The following is a 22,295-nucleotide window of genomic DNA, read 5'->3' on the forward strand; positions in this document are numbered from 1 at the left end:
GATAGTATCTAGTGCTCACTAGATACGGATCTAGTGCGCACTAGATACGGATCTAGTGCGCACTAGATCCTATGGATGGAGTGTTGTGGCGAATCAGCACATGGCTCATTTAAATATTAAAATTAGCCATGTGTTAATAGGTCACAACACGAAAATGTAACCAATGAAATTACTTATTTTGACACACATTTTAAGCCAATACTTACTACTATCTAGTGCGCACTAGATACTATCCATATTGTGGTGAATCAACACATGGCTAATTTTAATATTCAAATGAGTATTAAACTAATTTGTCTGTAAGTAAAAAATAAATGTAAATTAATCTGTAACCTTTTTTATTACAGTCCGCATTTAAAATACGGAGCCCCTAAAGGGACATGAAAAAAAAAAAAAATGAAACGTTTCTAGTGAGCACTAGATAGTATCTTGTGCTCACTAGATAGTATCTTGTGCGCACTAGATAGTATCTTGTGCTCACTAGATAGTATCTAGTGCTCACTAGATAGTATCTAGTGCGCACTAGATCCGTATCTAGTGCGCACTAGATCCATATCTAGTGCGCACTAGATATGGATGAGTGTTGGCTCATTTAAATATTAAAATTAGCCATGTGTTAATAGGTCACAACACGAAAATGTAACCAATGAAATTACTTATTTTGACACACATTTTAAGCCAATACGTATTAAACTAACAAGGTAATGTGTCAAAAGGTGGACTGTTTTTGTTATTTTCTCAAAAGGAGGACAGGCATTTAAATGCGGACTGTAATAAAAAAGGTTACAGATTAATTTACATTTATTTTTTACTTACAGACAAATTAGTTTAATACTCATTTGAATATTAAAATTAGCCATGTGTTGATTCACCACAATATGGATAGTATCTAGTGCGCCCTAGATAGTAGTAAGTATTGGCTTAAAATGTGTGTCAAAATAAGTAATTTCATTGGTTACATTTTCGTGTTGTGACCTATTAACACATGGCTAATTTTAATATTTAAATGAGCCATGTGCTGATTCGCCACAACACTCCATCCATAGGATCTAGTGCGCACTAGATACTATCTAGTGCGCACTAGATCCGTATCTAGTGAGCACTAGATACTATCTAGTGCGCACTAGAAACTATCTAGTGAGCACTAGATACTATCTAGTGCGCACTAGATACTATCTAGTGAGCACTAGATACTATCTAGTGCGCACTAGAAACGTTTGATTTTTTTTTTTTTTTCATGTCCCTTTAGGGGCTCCGTAACTGCTGGCTTCAACTCGCGCCGGAAAAATGAGACACACTGGATGACATAATATGACATTTAAGAAGTCATTTATAATATAGTCTCTCATATTCAGACAATAATTTACATTTATGATGTGTCAATAAAAGAGCCACATATTATATATTTAGGTAAACTCTTGAGCTGTGTGTTGGTCACCACTGAAGTAATAAGTAAAGTATGTTATAAAGAATGCGATTATCTGCACAGGGAGAAGAATAAGAGGAGTCATGTTCCTATGGAGAAGCAGCTGTCCTTCTGTTCTTTGTGTCAGGACGTCCTGAGGGATCCAGTCTCTACCAGCTGCAGACAGTGCATCACCTCATACTGGGACCAGTCTGCTTCATCAGGAGACTCCTCCTGTCCCCAGTGTGGAGAAGGACAGACGGCTAGTCAAATCATTACTGTACAAAGTGAGATAGTACGTCTGTATGCTATGTGTGAAAATTAGATTCTTCTTGGTTTCTTATCTAAGATTTTTAGAAAAATCACAACATTTAAAATGCTTTCTTTGTTTTTTGTATTACTTGTTTTCCTTTTTCTTTAGACTTACATGTTTCTTCTCTTTCAGCAGATAGTGATCTGCAGGAGGTTTTAGATGAACATAAGATCGGTCTGAAGAGAAGATGTGAACTTGTGACTGAAGGAACTTATGAAACACGAAGTGGAACCCTCTTCAACAGGATCTACACTGAGCTCTACATCACAGAGGGACAGAGTGAAGAGGTTAATACCCAACATGAGGTGAGGCAGCTTGAGACAGCTTCCAAGAAGAAGATCCTCCATGATGCTCCAATCAGGTGCCACGAGATCTTTAAAGCCTTCCCTGACCAACAGAGACACATCAGAGTGGTTCTGACGAACGGCGTCGCTGGTGTTGGAAAAACCTTCTCAGTGCAGAAGTTCACTCTGGACTGGGCAGAGGGCTTGGAAAATGGAGATGTCAGTCTGGTGGTTCTGCTTTCGTTCAGGGAGCTGAACCTGATCAAAGATGAGCAGTACAGTCTTCTGACGCTGCTCCATGTTTTCCATCCAACATTACAGAAGGTCACAGCAGAGCAGCTCGCTGTCTGTAAACTTTTGTTCATCTTTGACGGCCTGGATGAAAGCAGACTTTCACTGGATTTCCACAACAATGAGGTTGTGTCTGACGTCACACAGAAGTTTTCAGTCAACGTGCTGTTGACAAACCTCATCAAGGGAAATCTGCTTCCCTCTTCTCTCGTCTGGATAACTTCCAGACCTGCAGCAGCCAATCAGATCCCTCCTAAATGCGTTGACAGGGTAACAGAAGTACGAGGCTTCACTGACACCCAGAAGGAGGAGTACTTCAGGAAGAAAGTCAGTGATAAAGATCTGTCCAACAGAATCATCTCACACATCAAGACCTCCAGGAGCCTCCACATCATGTGTCTAATCCCAGTCTTCTGCTGGATCACTGCTACAGTTATGTACCACATGTTGACTACAGACCAGAGAGGAGAGCTGCCCAAGACCCTGACTGACATGTACTCACACTTCCTGCTGGTTCAGACAAAGAGGAAGAAGCAGAAGTATAATGAGGGACATGAGACGAGTCCACAGGAGCTGATGGAGGCTGACAGGGAAGTTGTTCTGAAGCTGGGGAGGCTGGCGTTTGAACAGCTGCAGAAAGGGAACATCATGTTCTACCAAGAAGACCTGGAGCAGTGTGGTCTTGATGTCACAGAGGCCTCGGTGTACTCAGGAGTTTGTACAGAGATCTTCAAAAGAGAGAGTGTGATCTTCCAGAAAACAGTCTACTGCTTTGTTCATCTGAGCATTCAGGAGTTTCTGGCTGCAGTCTACATGTTCCACTGTTATACCAACAGGAAGACAGAGGTACTGGAGGACTTCCTGGGAGATTGGGATGATGATTATGATGTGGATGATGATGATATTCATTATTATCATAATTATGACAGAAACAAGGACAATTACCCATCCCTAGATGACTTCCTGTATTTCGCCATGGAGAAATCCCATGAAAGTAAAAATGGCCACCTGGACCTGTTTGTTCGCTTCCTTCATGGCCTCTCTCTGGAGTCCAACCAGAGACTCTTAGGAGGCCTGCTGGGTCAGACAGACAACAGTCCAGAAGTCATCCAGAGAGCCATCAACAACCTGAAGAGGATGAAGAGTGATGATATCTCTCCTGACAGAAGCATCAACATCTTCCACTGTCTGACGGAGATGAACGACCACTCAGTCCATCAGGAGATCCAACAGTTCCTGAAGTCAGAGAACAGATCAGAGAAGGAACTCTCTGTGATCCACTGCTCAGCTCTGGCCTACATGCTGCAGATGTCAGAGGAGGTTCTGGATGAGTTGGACCTGAAGAAGTACGACACATCAGACCAGGGACGACGGAGACTGATTCCAGCTGTGAGGAACTGCAGGAAGGCTGTGTAAGTCCATTAACAACATTTTAAATCAACATAAAACTGAATCCATCGGTATTAAAGATGCACTTTACACACATACACAATATAAAACTTCTACATAATAAAGGTTTTAATAAACTAGTAATAAACCTGCTTACTTACATAATTCTACATGTGTTAAACTACAAACATAATTTCAGTTATTAAGTTATTGAACACAATAATCTTCAATCATCTTCTAACTATCTTTCTTTGGGTGATGGAGGTTTGATACGAATCCTGAAGAACTTGAGGACTTTTTAATGTTTTAGTCTTTACAGTGTTTGTTTCTATAATGTGTCTGTTTTAGTTCTTTTTACACACAGACACACTGACCTCTAATATTTGTGATCTGCTGAACTAACATCACTATAAGATTTTTCAGTTTCTTTCATGCAATTATCGCCGTTATATTTTTACTCTACAGTTTCATATGAAGGACTGCTCTGTCTATTTTTATAATTCATACAATATAACTTTTGATTGATTTGAGGGGAGGCCATCCTCCCTCTTGAAGAGCAAACAGAACATCTCACTCTGCAAACTTTACATTGTTGAGTTTATAACAATAAATGTCTTTTCATATGTCTTCCTACATTAGAAATTATTTTGATTTATACAGTCAGGAAGCTCTCTCTCTCTCTCCCTCTCTCTCTCTGGTAGTGTTTGAATGGAATTTTACTGATATATTCCAAATCAGAAATTGAGAGTAAAATCAGTTTACAGACACAAACTGTCAGTGTGTTTCATTTTGCACCATTTCACTACAATAACACTAAAGACAAGATATGCAGAGAAAATAGCAGCGCACACTTCCACTGTGGTTTTCATTTAATCTGCAGCCACAGTCTTTGTGTTTTTAGCAGCTGATTTACAGCAGCTCATTACACAGTCAGCTCCTGGGACGGCCTCCAGCTTCATTCTGCCAGTGAAGGAGAGCTCAGTAGGTTCAGTTCAGTGGAGGGATTTTATCATCACCAAGCTCAGAGAAGAAATTATATTGTTCAACAGTTGAACTCCACTGTAGAAAAACCGTTTCCCATAAACTATAATGATATTTCAGTCAGGACCACTTTTGTCAAAATATCTTATATCCCAAGCAAAATTTTACATTTGGCGGTATGGCTCTGTTCTGGGACCTCCATGTCCTTCCGCGTGCCTACATGGAAAACCTTAAGGCTGGGAGAGCGGCAGCAGAGACCCCCCAGGGTACAGAACAGAGCAGCATCAATGGCAATCAGAAAATGACATTGATTAATTAGAAACAACATAAAAAGGAGGAGCTGGGGTGGAGGTGGGTGCAAAAGGCTTGTAGAGGAGGCAGCAGAGATAGGCAGGCAGGCTAAAGCAGCTTAAATAAGGCGCCATGCATGATGTTTGCCAATTGGATGCTTGAGGAAATCAGGTGAGCTGTCAGCTGACTGTGTATGGTATCCAATGGGAAGCTTAGAGGAATCAGCTGATGTATGTTTATGACTAGCTGTGATCGTATGATATAGCTGTAACTGAAAGCTAAGCCTGACTTCGTGCCCTGCCTGAACTAACGCTATGCTCAATATTGTTTAGTACTTATTATACTATAATTACAATAGTAGTCATTAAGTTAATTTCATGGGAGATAAAAAGCAGATGGAGTTGCGTAAAAAGATCCATCAAAGATGCACAAAATCCACCCAATCACATGACTGAGGTAAAAACACAACCGAGTGCAGTTTGAACCTACAGTGATTTTACAGTTCAGTGAACATCATGTTCAAATAAAGTTTAACAAACACAAATCACAATCGGAATATAACATGTTTACATTTCAATGGGCAGAGACTTTTGTCTAAAGTCACAGTCTGTGGTTCATTATGTTGTTCAGGGACACGTTGACATGTGGACTGGAGGAGCTCCAGTTTCAAACCTCAAACCTTGTGATCAATGACTGACCGACCAGCTGAGCAACAGCCGCTCATGTTAATGTACTTTGTGATGAAAAATGTCAATTGTTATAATAAAGTGTCAGATTTTATTATAAAGTTAGTTTTTATATTCTCTGTCATCACAGACTTTCTGACTGTGGACTCTCAGAGACTCACTGTGAAGTTGTGGCCTCCGCTCTGAAGTCCAACCCCTCCCATCTGAGAGAGCTGGACCTGAGTAAGAACTACAAGCTGCAGGATTCAGGAGTGAAGCTGCTGTGTGCTGGACTGCAGAGTCCAAACTGTAAACTGGAGACTCTGAGGTCAGTTCATGTATTTTGCTCTTGTACAGTGTATATCTACCAAATCTAAATCCATAACAGAAGTTGTACATTTCCGTCAGTTTTCTGGGTTTGTCTGAGCACAAACTCTTTTTAAAGTTTGTCTGTGTGAACAGTTCTGAATTCAGTCTGTACAGTAGGGCCCCACTTTTTAGGGTGTTACAGTGGTTTAACTGTATTGGTGTAATCAATTAATTTTGGTTATCAACGTTTATGAATTGTCAAAAGATAATAAGAAAATGACTTTAATTAATATTAAAGATCATCGGGGCACCATCCTTAAATAAGGGAAACGATAGCCAATAATTGATTGATCAGTCTCATAAAAAACACTGAACTATTAATTCAGAAATCGGATTAATAATTAAATGAATAACTACAACCAAAATCATTATTAACAGTTAAAGTGGAAGGCTTTGGAGTTCTGCATAGAAGAGGTTGGTATCACCCACTCTTGTACGAAATTAAATAGGCCAGTATATATAAACACAAAAAAATCCTCAAATAAACTATTGTTATGTAGAAAGTCACACAACTCTTGGGCGACTACTTTCTCCAGAATCTTAGAGAGGAAGGGGAGGTTAGAAATTGGTCTATATTTGGCTAAAACCCCTGGGTCAAGAGTGGGCTTTTTAAGAAGGGGTTTAATTACAGCTACTTTAAAGGACTGTGGTACATATCCTGATAATAAAGAAAGATTAATCATATCCAGTAAAGAAGTGCCAATTAAGGGTAGGACTTCTTTAAGCAGCCTAGTTGGGATAGGGTCTAAAAGAGAGCCACTGATAGCTGTTGATGGCAGTTGGTGATTCATTTTCTCTCTAATAGTAATAATTTTATTATAGAAGAAGCTCATGAAGTGATTGCTACTTAAGTTTATGGGGATATGTGGCTCAATAGAGCTGTGACTCTCTGTCAGCCTGGCTACAGTGCTGAAGAGGAACCTAGGGTTGTTCTTTTTTTTGTCTATTAGTGCTGAATAATAGGCTCCTCTGGCATTACGGAGGGCCTTTCTATAGGCTTTAAGATTATCATGCCAAATTGAGCCATATTCAGATAATTTGGAAGAGCGCCATTTCCTTTCCGATTCCCTAGCTTTTTGCTTTAATTGGCGGGTTTGGTGGTTGTACCACAGTGCTAGTTTCCTATGTTTTAATAATTTCCTTTTTATAGGAGCAATAGAGTCTAATGTTGATCGTAGTGAGCCTGCAGCACTATCAACAAGATTATCAATTTCGGAGGGACTAAAGTTAATATAGGACTCTGTTAAATTCAGACATGGCATTGAATTAAACACTGAAGGAATCTCCTCCTTAAATTTAGCTACAGCACTGTCAGATAGACATCTGCTGTAGGAAGTTTTGCCTAATGACTTATAATCTAATAATATGAATTCAAAAGTTATTAAATAATGGTCAGATAGGAAGGGATTATGTGGGAAGACTATTAAATGTTCAATATCAATGCCATATGATAGAACGAGGTCAAGAGTGTGATTAAAACAATGAGTTGGTTTATTTACACTCTGACAGAAGCCAATTGAGTCTATTAATGATATAAATGCATTACTAAGGCTGTCATTGTTAACATCCACATGAATATTAAAATCACCTACAATAATTACTTTATCTGATTTAAGGACTAAACTTGATAAAAACTCTGAGAATTCAGATATAAAATCAGAGTACGGTCCAGGAGCACGGTACACTATAACAAACAGAACTGGCTGCAGTGTTTTCTAGTTTGGGTGAGAAAGACTAAGAACAAGGCTTTCAAATGAATTATAATTTAGTTTAGGTTTAGGGTCCATTAAAACGCTCGAATCATATATGGCTGCTACCTCACCTCCTCGGCCAGTGCCTCGAGGAATGTGAGTATTAATATGACTGGGGGGGTGGATTCATTAAGGCTAACAAACTCCTCGTGGGACAACCAGGTCTCAGTAAGACAAAGTAAATCAATATCATAGTCTGATATTAATTCATTCACTAAAACAGCTTTAGAGGACAGAGACCTGATATTTAACAGTCCACATTTCATTCTTTTATTTTGTGCTACTGAGGAGTTAGTTTGAATTTTTATTAGGTTTTTTATGTTGAACTCCTCTTGTTTTTATTTCTTTAAATAATTTAGGTGGTTGGGGGACAGACACAGTCTCTATGGGGTTTTGGGTGGGTGACTGTTCTAAAGAAAGAGCAGAGAAGTGTGTAAGACAGCAGCTCTGCTTCCTGGTCCTAACTCTGGACTGTCAGGTTTTAGAAATAAACTTTGCCATATTTCTAGATAAGAGAGCCGCTCCATCCAAAGTGGGATGGATGCCGTCTCTCTCAGACCAGGTTTTCCCCAAAAAGGCTTCCAGTTATCAATGAAGCCCTCATCGTTTTCTGGACACCACCTCGACGGCCAGCGCTGGAAGTCCGACATGTGGGTATACATGTCATCACTGGTCACATTGGGGAGGGGTCCAGAGAAAACTACGGAGTCCGACATAGTTTTAAGTTTTTTAAGTGGGAAAATGACCGCTGTAACGAGTAAAACAGATTTAGATTTAATGAGAGCTCCTTTTCACTCTTTGTATTTTACAGTTTGCAACCTGCATCCTGTTGGGTTCAGGTGTTTGGAGTTTCCATTTTCTAAACTTGTACATTGTAAACCTTCTTCAGCTCTGAACAGATTATTAAACACTGAATGATTTCAATTAGGAACATTGTCTTCTAAACTTACATCTTTTATTCTTTATTCAGATTGAGTCACTGCTGGTTGTCAGAGATCAGCTGTTCTTCTCTGGTCTCAGCTCTGAAGTCCAACCCCTCCCATCTGAGAGAGCTGAGGCTGAGTAACAACAAGCTGCAGGATTCAGGAATGAAGCTGCTGTGTGGTTTTCTGGAGAGTCCACACTCTAGACTGGAGACTCTGAGGTCAGACACCATTTTATTCTTCTGTGCTGAGATGAATGTGATGTGAAAGTTGTGCTGACAGTAAAGTGCAGACATAAGGCTGATATTATACTGATCCACACTGAGTATCTTAATGCTAAAGTCTGTTTTCTTCTTCAGTGGTTTAGTCCATTGACTGTGGCAGAGCAATGTTGAGCTCCACATTTAAAACCTTCATATAACAAGAAGAATCTACACTGAATGATTCACTCTTTATTTCCATCTTATATTCCCCATCATGTGTTTTAAAAGAAATGATGACAATAAATACAATGAATAAATCAATGATCTCTATTTCAACTATCAGACAATAACAAATAGATTCACTTTTTGCTTTTTCCAACATTGTTATGAAGCTATATGATGCTTATACTGACTGAATAGTTTAAACTAAGCTGATTTGATTTTATGACTCCACTATTCCTAAAATAAATATTGAAGATGTCTTTTGTTCACATTTCCCCAAAATCCATCCTGACATATTTAGTATCTCTGTAAACTTTGGGATCTTGGGTGGAACCTTTAATCAGTTTCTGTGGGTTTTTCTTTTTGTTTGGCTGCACAACATGAGTTTGTATAGATGGAGCCACTGGTGGAGCTGGCAGAGGTTAAGAGTTGAAGTCACTACGTCTTTATTGAAGCAGCAGCACGTTGTCATTAATATTAATGAGAGCTCTTTTTCACTCTTTGTATTTTACAGTTTGCAACCTGCATCCTGTTGGGTTCAGGTGTTTGGAGTTTCCATTTTCTAAACTTGTACATTGTAAACCTTCTTCAGCTCTGAACAGATTATTAAACACTGAATGATTTCAAGCAGGAACATTGCCTTTTAAACTTACATCTTTTATTCTTTATTCAGATTGAGTCGCTGCAGTTTGTCAGCGATCAGCTGTGATCATCTGGGCTCAGCTCTGAAGTCCAACCCCTCCCATCTGAGAGAGCTGGAGCTGAGTTACAACAACCTGCAGGACTCAGTAGTGAAGCTGCTGTGTGTTTTTCTGGAGAGTCCACACTGTAGACTGGAGACTCTGAGGTCAGACACAATTTTTTTCTTCTGTGCTGAGATAAATCTGATGTGAAAGTTGTGCTGACAGTAAAGTGCAGACATAAGGCTGATTTTATACTCGATTATTATACTAGAATCTAGACTGGATAATTCACTCTTTATTTCCATCTTATATTCCCCATCATGTGTTTTAAAAGAAATGATGATAATAAATACAATGAATAAATCAATAATCTCTATTTCAACTATCAGACAATGTTGCGAGGTTCTATTTCCAACACCTCAAAAATTCAGGTGTAGTCTGAACATATGGTTGGTGTAATTTATTTCTGGTGTCCCAAGGGGCACAACAGTGCTAATATTTACAGAAAGTGGTCCAAAAGTGCAAAACTTGAAAAAGGGAAACAAATGCTATATACAACATTTCAAATGTAAATAAATAAAAAACTATCACAACAAATACATCAGTTACCCAGGTCGTATCCTCCAGTGCACGTTACCTCCACTGTAACTAAGCCAGTGCTGACTTCCGTAGCCCCTCCCACTGGGCTTAATATTTTCATTAATTAACAACAATTACTCCCGTTTCCTATGATTATCATTATTAATGGTTTCCAGCATCTAAACACAATATATATTTAAAGTAGGGCCGTCAAAATTAATGCGTTAGCAGGAGTTGATTAATTTCTAGAATTAACGGCGATCATTTTATTAACACATTAACGCATTCCCACCCTGTTTTACCCACAATTCAACCCCGCGCGTTCGTTCCTCCTCGCGTAAACAGCATGGCTGACACGAGCGACAGAGTCAGTCAGATGAAGAGGTGCAACCTGACAGAGACATACACAGGTACAGAGCAGAGCCAAGCGTAAGTATGGAGGACTGCCCCATGCGGTTGTGGGCTGCTCATTCAGGAGCACATGACAAGCTGGCCCTGGTTGCCCGCAAATATCTAGCGACTCCTGCATCCACGGTTCCATGCGAACAACTCTTCTCAGTCGCAGGCCATATTGTTCAGAAGAAACGGTCCGCTTTACATTCAGAAAATGTTAACAAGTTAGTTTGCCTTAGCAACTGGCTAAAAGATGAATAAATAAAATGTAAAAGGGCCTCATGTAGTTGTGTGAAAGTGGAGTTGTTTGTTCAAAAGAAAAATGTTCCATTCACCTATCCTGTATTTGCTAAAAAAAAAGAGCAATGGCTAAGTTGCCAAAATTATTTAGAATTAAATTATTTTTTTGGATTTGTCATTAATAAAAAAACAAATGTAATATCCGCTTCTTGTCATTTATCTTTCTGTTCTGAGAACAGTACACAGAAAATGTGAATTTTTCAGTCATATTTAGGATTGTGATTAATCGAAATTAATTCAAGAAACCTTGTGATTAATTAGATTAAAATTTTTAATCGTTTGACAGCACTAATTTAAACACAATGTATTTATAATTTCTCCCCTATTCCTCTTTAACCCAAACAAGTTATTATGGAAAGAATTAATATTACAAACTAAAATAAATTATTCTGCCCTGAAAACCCTGCGAGATTATCGCATATAACTGCCCGCTGTGTCACGCCCGTTTGGCCAACCAAACTCCTGAAACAGCAGCGCAACTCTGCAGCACTCTCGCTAACGGAAACTTACACATAAATATATGGATAAATAAACGTACAACTCCCAAGTTTGCACCCTTGGTAGCGCCACTCAAATGGTGAAGGACAGTGAGAGAATGGCCCTGTTTATTAACGAGTTAATGAGAGAGTGTGTGTATATAAGTGAGTGAAATTAAGAGTTTAGTATACTGATGAATGGCTTCCAAATAATGTCTCAGTCAACGGTTTGTTTTATAGTTGAGGCAGATCATTTCTCCATCGATATGTATGCCATTCATACATTTTTCCAGAGTGTGATATGGATTGTGTTCCTTGATTTCCAGTTCATGAGGATAGTTTCCTTGGCGATGGTTAAGGCTATGAAGAGGATTCTGTAAATGGACGTGTTGTTTATGTTTGACCTGTCTCCCAGTAAGCAGAGTGCAGGGGATTGTGGGATCTGGCACCCCAACATAAGAGAGATGTTGTCAGTGATTTCCCGCCAGAATTGTTTAATTGGTGTGCAGTCCCATGTGGCTGTCTGTGGTGTTTGTATGCAGTATAGACAAATGTCAGAATCTAAAAACCCATTTCCTGTGTAGTGTACTCTCTGGATAATTTTGTATTGTATGAGTTTATCCCAAAATCCATCCTGACATATTTGGTATCTTTGTAAACTTTAGGATCTTGAGTGGAACCTTCAATCAGTTTCTGTGGGTTTTTCTTTGTGTTTGGCTGCACAACATGAGTTTGTATAGATGGAGCCACTGGTGGAGCTGGCAGAGGTTAAGAGCTGAAGTCACTACGTCTTTATTGAAGCAGCAGCACGTTGTCATTAATATTAATGAGAGCTCTTTTTCAGCTCTGAACAGATTATTAAACACTGAATGATTTCAAGCAGGAACATTGTCTTCTAAACTCACATCTTTTATTCTTTATTCAGATTAAGGCTCTGCTGGTTGTCAGAGATCAGCTGTGATTATCTGGTCTCAGCTCTGAAGTCCAACCCCTCCCATCTGAGAGAGCTGGACCTGAGTTACAACAAGCTGCAGGATTCAGGAGTGAAGCTGCTGTGTGGTTTTCTGGAGAGTCCACACTGTAGACTGGAGACTCTGAGGTCAGACGCCATTTTTTCCTTCTGTGCTGAGTTCAATCTGATGTGAAAGTTGTGCTGACAGTAAAGTGCAGACATAAGGCTGATATTATACTGATCCACACTGAGTATCTTAATGCTAAAGTCTGTTTTCTTCTTCAGTGGTTTAGTCCATTGACTGTGGCAGAGCAATGTTGAGCTCCACATTTAAAACCTTCATATAACAAGAAGAATCTACACTGAATGATTCACTCTTTATTTCCATCTTATATTCCCCACCATGTGTTTTAAAAGAAATGATGACAATAAATACAATGAATAAATCAATGATCTCTATTTCAACTATCAGACAATAACAAATAGATTCACTTTTTGCTTTTTCCAACATTGTTATGAAGCTATATGATGTTTATACTGACTGAATAGTTTAAACTAAGCTGATTTGATTTTATGACTCCACTATTCCTAAAATAAATATTGAAGATGTCTTTTGTTCACATTTCCCCAAAATCCATCCTGACATATTTGGTATCTTTGTAAACTTTAGGATCTTGAGTGGAACCTTCAATCAGGTTCTGTGGGTGTTTCTTTGTGTTTGACTGCACAACATGAGTTTGTATAGATGGAGCCACTGGTGGAGCTGGCAGAGGTTAAGAGCTGAAGTCACTACGTCTTTATTGAAGCAGCAGCACATTGTCATTAATATTAATGAGAGCTCTTTTTCACTCTTTGTATTTTACAGTTTTCAACCTGCTGTTGGGTTCAGGTGTTTGGAGTTTCCATTTTCTAAACTTGTACATTGTAAACCTTCTTCAGCTCTGAACAGATTATTAAACACTGAATGATTTCAAGCAGGAACATTGTCTTCTAAACTCACATCTTTTATTCTTTATTCAGATTGAGTTGCTGCAGGTTGTCAAAGATCAGCTGTGATTATCTGGTCTCAGCTCTGAAGTCCAACCCCTCCCATCTGAGAGAACTGGAACTGAGTCACAACAACAGCCTGCAGGATTCAGGAGTGAAGCTGCTGTGTGGTTTTCTGGAGAGTCCACACTGTAGACTGGAGACTCTGAGGTCAGACACCATTTTTTCCTTCTGAGTTGAGATGAATGTGTAACACTGTCTAATGTACTTATAATAAAATTACTGTCATTTACTCTCAATTTAGGCCAAATCAGAAGATATAGATACGCTCAAGGAGGATGATGGAACAGGACAACAGTTTGAAAAGAGTAGTAACAAATAGCTTTATTGGCAACAGTGCCATCTTTAAGTGCAAAACATAAAATATTTCAGATATGACTGAAATTCCTTTCCTGTATCAGAAGTTACCAACAGCTCAGAAAATTACACTGAATAACACTTAGTAGAACAACACAACATTTCACAGTATGAATTATAGAATAATAAACAAAGCAAGAAAGAAAATTCAAAAGAGTCCAAAAACAGAAAAAGTAAAGAGTGAATGAAGTCAATATTCACAGTTTGTCCTTCTTCAGTGTGTTTGTGTGATTGTTCATCTACCCGGGTAGTGTGACTTTATGTTTTATTATCTGTATGAAGAGATGTTCTCTCCAATGCACAGTGAAGCTCTCGCTGACGTCACACCCTCCACGATCCAATGGGCTTGGTTCTGGCTCGCCATCAGAATCCACTCATACAATAAAACCAACCTGCATAGAGCAGTAGTAGTAGCATCTCTTTAATACAATCTTATTCATCTCGTTAATCTCTCTTTATCTATTTATCTTAACTGTACAGTATTAACTCTCTTTTTATCTTAAATCAATGAACATGAATTATTCAATGACAAAGTTTCATATACAGCTGCACAATAACTTTAACAGCCAACACACAATTATATATATAAATCTTTAAATGCTTTTAACTCATCACAGCTTAATGTACACAAATTATGAAATGAATGACTTTCAATCATGTTTTTATCAAGAAAAAGAAATGAATTATCTTCTGTAAACTCAAGTTCACACAGCTGCGTGTGTTTGAGCTCAACAACCAGCTTTCTTAGCTGTATAACAGGTGCTAGTGCTATTAACACAGCTCAACATGTTTATCTGTCTCCGGTTGGTTTTTAAACACTATCACAGAATCATAACTATACACAGTGGAGACATATTCAATAAAATAAGCACGTAATTAGCCGTGGCGACATCGCTAGCATGCTACGCTAATCGTTCATAGCATTTACTGACCGGAGTTTTCACTCGATAATAATCAATATCCACACGGTCAGCTTTGGCAAGAAAAACCCTCCTCCTCCAAAATTGTAATTTTAACAACTTTACAGTTATTCACTTTATCAAAGTCGCTCATCTCTCACGTGGAGCTCTGGTCTGCATCGGTGCATGGGAAAAAACCGAGAACAGAAAAAGAAAGCAAGGAAACTAAAGGCGCTGCCAGCATTTGTGTGGAATGATTGTGCACCCCTGCTGGTGAAACTAAGCAACTACATCTAAAATCTACTAGGCTGTATAGCTCTACACTTGTTAAACTGTAAAAATTGGGGATTACACTGTGTGTGTAACTAATGGGCGTTACAAATGTGATGTGAAAGTTGTGCTGACAGTAAAGTGCAGACATAAGGCTGATATTATACTGATCCACACTGAGTATCTTAATGCTAAAGTCTGTTTTCTTCTTCAGTGGTTTAGTCCATTAACTGTTGCAAAGCAATGTTGAGCTCCACATTCTCTCTCTCTCTCTGTCTCTGTCTCTCTCTGTCTCTCTCTATTTGTCTCTCTCTGTCTCTCTCTCTCTCTCACCCCAACTGGTCGAGACAGACGACCACCCACCTAGAGCCGAAGGATCTGTCCGAGGTTTCTGCCTTTTAACAGGCAGTGTTTCCTTGCCCTTGTCTCCAAGGTTTTGCTCATGGTGGTACTGTTGGGTCTCTGTAAATAATGTTTTAAAGAGTTCGGTCTAGACCTGCTCTATTTGAAAAGTGTCCTGAGATAACTTCTGTTATGAATTGGCGCTATACAAATAAAATTGAATTGAATTGAATTGAATAAACTCTGTGTATTAGGTTATTCAGATGGAGTGTTCCTAATGCTCCGGTGTTTATGTTTTCTTGGATGCTGAATGGAAAGTCCCTTGTTTTCCACTGTAGGGTTGGACGATGGAATGTCCTGTGCTTTCCAAAAGTGGTGTAGCGGATTAGGGATCTCAACTTACTTGACAAAATCAATAATCTCTATTTCAACTATCAGACAATGTTGTGAGGTTTTATTTCAAACATCTCAAAAACTCATGCGTAGTCTGAACATATGTTTGGGGTAATTGGTTTCTGTTGTCCCAAGGTGCACAACATTGCTAATATTTACAGAAAGTGGTCCAAAAGTTCAAAACTTGAAAAAAGGGAATCAAATGCTGTATATAACATTTCAAACTTAGTAATAACATAAAATAAAAAACTATCACAACAAATACTTAAGTTACTCAGGTCTTCCCTAGCCCCTCTCACTGGGCTTAATATTTCCATTAATTAACAATTAATCCCTTTTCTTATTATTATTTACTGTTTCCAGCATATAAACACAATACATATTTAAACACAATGTATTCATAATTTCTCCCCTATTCCTCTTTCACCCAAACAAGTTATTATGGAAAGAATTAATATTACCAACAAAAAGTAATCGCATATTACCGCCCACTGTGGCGCGCCCCTGTTTGGCCAACCAAACTCCTGAGACATCAGCGCAACTCTGCAGCACTCTTGCTAACGGAAACTTACATATAAATGTGTGGATAAATAAACGTACAACTGCCGAGTTTGCACCCTTGGTAGCGCCACTCAAACAGTGAAGGGGAGTGATGAGGTCGGAGCATAGGCGCCAAAAACGTGAGTTGGCTGACTGAAATACAGTTGACATGACCTATCAAAGACAAAGGAAGGTTGGCCCACCTGTTGAGCTCCACTTCAGTTCAGAGAGAAAGCCTTCGAACATACATTAGGAATCTGAAGGCCTATTTTTTAAATTTCTCTTGGTTCCATTGAAAGGGTATGTTACATCTAGATATTGTAGTCCCAGCTGTGTTAATTGGCATGACAACACTTTTATTGATATTTATCTTGTATCCGGAAATACCACTGTATTCATTTAATGTTTCTAATAATATGGGTATTGATGAACCAGGTTCCGTAAAATACATTAGGAAATCGTCCGCATATAGCAAAATTGTATGAGTGGCCCCTCCTATCTGTTGTCCCTTAATTAATGGGTGGGATCTTATTGCCACCACTAGCGGTTCTATTGCTAGCGTGAATAACAAGGGTGAGAGACCACAGCCTTTTCTTGTGGAGCGTGAGAGTAATTTTGGAAGAAATATCATTATTTGTTTGAATTTGAGCTATTGGGCATCTGTATTACATCTTAACCAATTTATAAAAAGTGGGGTCAAAATTCTTTCTATTCATTAACTCATAAAGATAGGGCCATTCTCCGCGTCTAGAGACACGGCTATTATTGGTGAGCTATCTGCTTCAGAGGCATGTATGATGTTAAAAAGCCATCTAACATTATCGAATGGGGAGCGATTCTGAATAAAACCAGTTTGGTCTAAATGAATCAAGTCTGGGATATGTTTTTCTAATCGTAACAAGAGTATTTTAGAGAATATTTTATAATCTGTGGATAAAAGTGAAACCAGTCAGTATGAACTACATCATTTCGGGTCTTTCCCTGGTTTAGGTAGAACCGTTATTAGCGCCAATTCTAGAGATTCTGGCAGTTTTCCAATTTCAATAGCATGATTATACATCAACAGTAAGGGGTTAAGCAGTTTGGTGAGAAAGGTCTTGAAGAATAGAACAGGAAAACCGTCCAGGCCGGGGAATTTCCTGACTTGATTTTGGAAATGGCTCCTGATATTTCTTTTTCTGTAATAACTCCCTCTAGACTGTCCCTAGCTCCCTCATTAAGCTTTTTAAGGTCATATTTATCTAAAAAAGTAATTGTTTTTTTTAAGGAAAATTACCTTGGGTTGTATAGAGTGCTCCATAAAATTGTTTAAAGTTGCTGTTTATTATTATCTTTTGGGTTCGTAATTGTATTAGGGCCTGATTTCAAGATATGTATTTCTCTTTGGGCTTCCTCCCGATGAATTTGCCAGGCAATAAGTCTGCCAGCTCTATCTCCCTGTTCATAAAATCTTTGCTTCGTCCTTCTCCTTGAATTCTCTATTTTGTAAGTGGTTATAGTTTGGTATTCTAGTTGTTTTGACCTGAGTTTTTGTCTAACTTTTCTGTTCTGTATGATTACATGTTCCATCTCGAGTTGTTTTATTTCCTTTTCTAAAAGTTCCACTTTTGATCTATATATTTTTACGTTTGCCAGATGTATATGATATGATCAGGTGAGGCAGAGTTTAATTCGTCTCAAAGAAAAGGTCTAATTGTTTGTTGATAAGCTCAGTAAATTCAGGATCGTTGAGTAATGAGAGTTGAAACCCCATCTTTTAAGAGAACTAGAAGACTCAGTGGAAGGGATTGGGATCAGAAGCGAGTGGTCAGAAATAGTTCTTGCTAAATATTCACATGGGGGAATTGTATGAGCTTTAATTAAGGGAACCAGGAAGAGATCAATTCTTGAGTAGCTGTCGTGGATTGGGGAGTAAAAAGAATATTCCCAGGTTAGGTATATGTCTATATGTATATATGTCAGAGGCTAAAGTTTCAGAGCTCAGTTTTCAATGCTTTTGCCGCTTGTGTTAGAGTTGTTTGCTTGGCTGAAGACCTGTCTAGGATAGGGTCGAGTACTAGATTGAAATCCCCCCCAATAAAAGTTTCACGGGGAGGGCTTGTTAGGTTGAAAAAAATGTTGTGGAAAAACTGGGGATCATCATAATTGGGTGCATATATGTTTACTTGAGTGATGGATTGGGAGAGAATAGAGCCTTGAACAATAACCCATCGCCCTCCCTTGTCTTTGTAGGTGGACATCAACCGGAAAGGGATTTTTGTATTAATTAATATGGCCACTCCTCTAGCTCGCATGGTATAGGAAGAAAAGAACACCTGGTTTCCTGCAGTAGAGCTATATCAATCTGGTGCTGCTTCATGTAATTTATGATACGCTTCCTTTTTATGCAGTGAGTAATACCTTTAACATTGAGGGTTAAACATCTGTATTGCATGGGTGTATTTATCATTATTTAAGTAATATTAATATAGGAACTGGGTTGGCTGGATCTATATACAGCAGAATAGGTAGATTGTACCATAGGTAATACCAAGAGGGAAAATATACATATGTTAGAAAAAGAAAAGAAAAATACTCAACACTTGAATAAACCAGTAGTAACTATCCCCTATCACCTTGACCTAATTTCCTACCGAGGTCTTCTTACCTACGTTGAACCTACAAAGTGATGGAAACATCACAAACATAGTTAGATCGTCATCAGTCACCCAGTAAAGGTACACACACAGTCCCTGAGTAGACCCTTGACAGTAAAGCGCAGTGGATATGAATTAACATGAAACCAAACTTTCGACAGTTAAATCAGCTTGGACTAAATGATAATAACAATAATAACCATAATACAGGAAAACCCCATTCACATCATCACATTAGGAAAGGTTATCCTCAAAAACTGTCTAGTGGAATATATGAAAAATATTTCTGCAATTGCATATAGAGTTACAGAAAATATATAGACCCTGTCACTATCTGAACAGCTTAATAGCATGGCTACCAGGCAAATTATAAGTGATAAGGGAGGAAAGGGGTCCGTGTACTATTAGGTGAATTGTACACAGCTTATTCATTGATTAAAACCAGAACTAAAGCCCAGTCCGGCAGCGTAATCTTTCAGATATGTTTCAAACAAGTATCCATAGGATTTAACCTGACGGACGGACCCCTTCATGATCTACATTCGCCCCGCATGTCATGGGGTTTTGTGTGTTTTTTTGTAAATACCGTGAGTGTCCCGTTTAATGTGATGGGAATACCTCTAGGTATACCTAGTGGGCGGCGTCTAGTATCTGGGTCACTTCCCTGTAGCGAAGGAGTTTGAGAACGAAGGCTCTGGGTGCTCCCTGCTCGCTCGGGTGTCTCTGTAGTGTGCGATGGGCTCTCTCCGACTGTATCGAACCGTAGCCATAGACTCCATGTGGGAATCCCACAATTCTCAAGTTTTTACGACGCTTTCTGCTCTCATAATCGTCTAGTTTGTCTTTCAGCTCCATCGCTTCATTTTGGTGTTTCTGTTCCAGCTCTGTGAGCCCTGTAGTTAGCCCCCGTAGGTCCACAGCAGAGGCCTCGTAGTCGGTGCACTTGGCCTCCAGTGCAATGATTTTCGTATTGGTCAAGTGTATGGCCTCACTAATCTTTTCCAGTGCGGCGTCAACTTGGTGTAATTGTGTCATGATGGAAGTTTGAATTATTTACGCAAACTTTTGCATTTCAGTGGAGAACCAGAAAGGCGGTCCGGATGTCTGTAGCGTGTTGTTGGCAGCCATCACAGGTGTTAGGTCTGGCTTGTTGCTAGCCAGGGCTGGCATTTTAGGATCTTCTGGGTTGTTGGTCGGTTTCTTTTCATAGTGTCCTTGTCCACGGACTCTTGGTGTTGACATCGTGCTCCCTTAGTGAGCTTCTATTTCACAGATATTATTAAAAGGGCTTTACTCATTACTAAATCTTATAATATAGCGGGGGAGACTGAATTGACCCGACCGTTCTGAGCCGCCATAACCGGAAGTCAAACTTGTACATTCTAAACCTTCTTCAGCTCTGAACAGATTATTAAACACTGAATGATTTCAAGCAGGAACATTGTCTTCTAAACTCACATCTTTTATTCTTTATTCAGATTAAGTTGGTGCAGTTTGTCAGAGATCAGCTGTGATTATCTGGTCTCAGCTCTGAAGTCCAACCCCTCCCATCTGAGAGAGCTGAGGCTGAGTAACAACAACCTGCAGGATTCAGGAGTGAAGCTGCTGTGTGGTTTTCTGGAGAGTCCACACTGTAGACTGGAGACTCTGAGGTCAGACACATTTTTTTCCTTCTGTGCTGAGAATCTGATGTGAAAGTTGTGCTGACAGTAAAGTGCAGACATAAGGCTGATATTATACTGATCCACACTGAGTATCTTAATGCTAAAGTCAGTTCAGTGGTTTAGTCCATCGACTGTAGCAGAGCAATGTTGAGCTCCACATTTAAAACCTTCATATTGCAAGAAGAATCTACACTGAATAATTCACTCTTCATTTACATCATGTGTTTTAAAAGAAATTATGACAATAAATACAATGAATAAATCAAAAATCTCTATTTCAACTATCAGACAATAACAAATAGATTCAGTTTTTGCTTTTTCGAACATATGTTGCTTATACTGACTGAATAGTTTAAACTGAAGCTGATTTGATTTCATGACTTCACTATTACTAAAATAAATATTGTCTTTTGTTCACATTTCCCCAAAATCCATCCTGACATATTTGGTGTCTTTGTAAACTTTGGGATCTTGAGTGGAACCTTCAATCAGTTTCTGTGGGTGTTTCTTTGTGTTTGGCTGCACAACATGAGTTTGTATAGATGGAGCCACTGGTGGAGCTGGCAGAGGTTAAGAGCTGAAGTCACTACGTCTTTATTGAAGCAGCAGCACGTTGTCATTAATATTAATGAAAGCTCTTTTTCACTCTTTGTATTTTACAGTTTGCAACCTGCATCCTGTTGGGTTCAGGTGTTTGGAGTTTCCATTTTTCTAAACTTGTACATTGTAAACCTTCTTCAGCTCTGAACAGATTATTAAACACTGAATGATTTTAAGCAGGAACATTGTCTTCTAAACTCACATCTTTTATTCTTTATTCAGTTTGTGGTACTGCAGTTTATCAGAGATCAGCTGTGATTATCTGGTCTCAGCTCTGAAGTCCAACCCCTCCCATCTGAGAGAACTGGAACTGAGTGAAAACGAGCTGCAGGATTCAGGAGTGAAGCTGCTGTCTGATCTGGTGGACAGTCCACACTGCAGACTGGAGACTCTGAGGTTTGTAGTTAGTTGAACTGAGTCCATGCTGATGAGCCCATTGTTGACGGCTCTGCTCAATAAGATTTAAAGGTGTGAGAGGAGATTGTGTTTGTTCAGGCTGTACACTGGACTCACATTTTCAGTACCTGATTGGCATCAGTGGCTCATCCATCAGCTTCTCAGCTACCAGCTGACCAGTAACATCCAATTATATTCATACAGGTGTACAGTGTATTAGTTCTCCTCCTCAGTGAGAACAGCAGAGCTTCTTCTGACCAGTCTCGCTGTATGACTGTTTGTCTGACTATTGGCTATAAATGATCAATTCTTGTTTAGTTTATAAGCAATTTATTGTTTCTTCAGTGTTCAATGAGAGAGAGAGAGAGAGAAAATGCTGGAGTTTTTATATCCGGCAAGCACCGGGCCCAAGTGCTCCAGATCGAAGTGGATAAACTGAATCAGCTCCTCTGGCACCTCCAAGACAAAACACATACCGTGAGTGACAGGGCACACACACAGAGACATACACAGGAGCTGTCTCTCTGTCTGTTGGATGCATTAAGATGAAAGTCTGTTCAGACATTCATGTTCCCCTCAGGATGAATTATAATAACTTTAGTGATCCTCTGACTTTGAATGTCCAGCTCTTTATTCTCAGTCTGAAACTACACAAGAGTAGCTTTGTGTCATGACCTCTGA

General features: G+C 39.1%; 1 protein-coding gene across 48 annotated transcripts in view; it reads left to right on the forward strand.

Moving 5' to 3' along the window:
- LOC127355192 (NACHT, LRR and PYD domains-containing protein 12) overlaps positions 1-22,295 on the forward strand; it is a 75,749-nt gene that overhangs the window by 44,975 nt on the left and 8,479 nt on the right. For 18 of the 48 annotated variants that reach the window (XM_051385755.1, XM_051385764.1, XM_051385718.1 and 15 more), the window contains 6 exons: positions 8,710-8,883; positions 9,761-9,934; positions 12,444-12,617; positions 13,491-13,667; positions 20,433-20,606; positions 21,441-21,614. The exons of 1 other annotated variant lie outside the window; for it this stretch is intronic. In XM_051385755.1, the coding sequence (XP_051241715.1) occupies positions 8,710-8,883; positions 9,761-9,934; positions 12,444-12,617; positions 13,491-13,667; positions 20,433-20,606; positions 21,441-21,614 (1,047 nt within the window). Of the gene's footprint in view, positions 1-8,709; positions 8,884-9,760; positions 9,935-12,443; positions 12,618-13,490; positions 13,668-20,432; positions 20,607-21,440; positions 21,615-21,959; positions 22,054-22,295 lie in introns of those variants that run through there. 29 more of the 48 variants (XM_051385769.1, XM_051385723.1, XM_051385736.1 and 26 more) reach the window with 17 other exon arrangements.

Source organism: Dicentrarchus labrax, unplaced genomic scaffold (genome assembly GCF_905237075.1).
Source record: "Dicentrarchus labrax unplaced genomic scaffold, dlabrax2021, whole genome shotgun sequence".
Classification (NCBI taxonomy): domain Eukaryota; kingdom Metazoa; phylum Chordata; class Actinopteri; family Moronidae; genus Dicentrarchus; species Dicentrarchus labrax.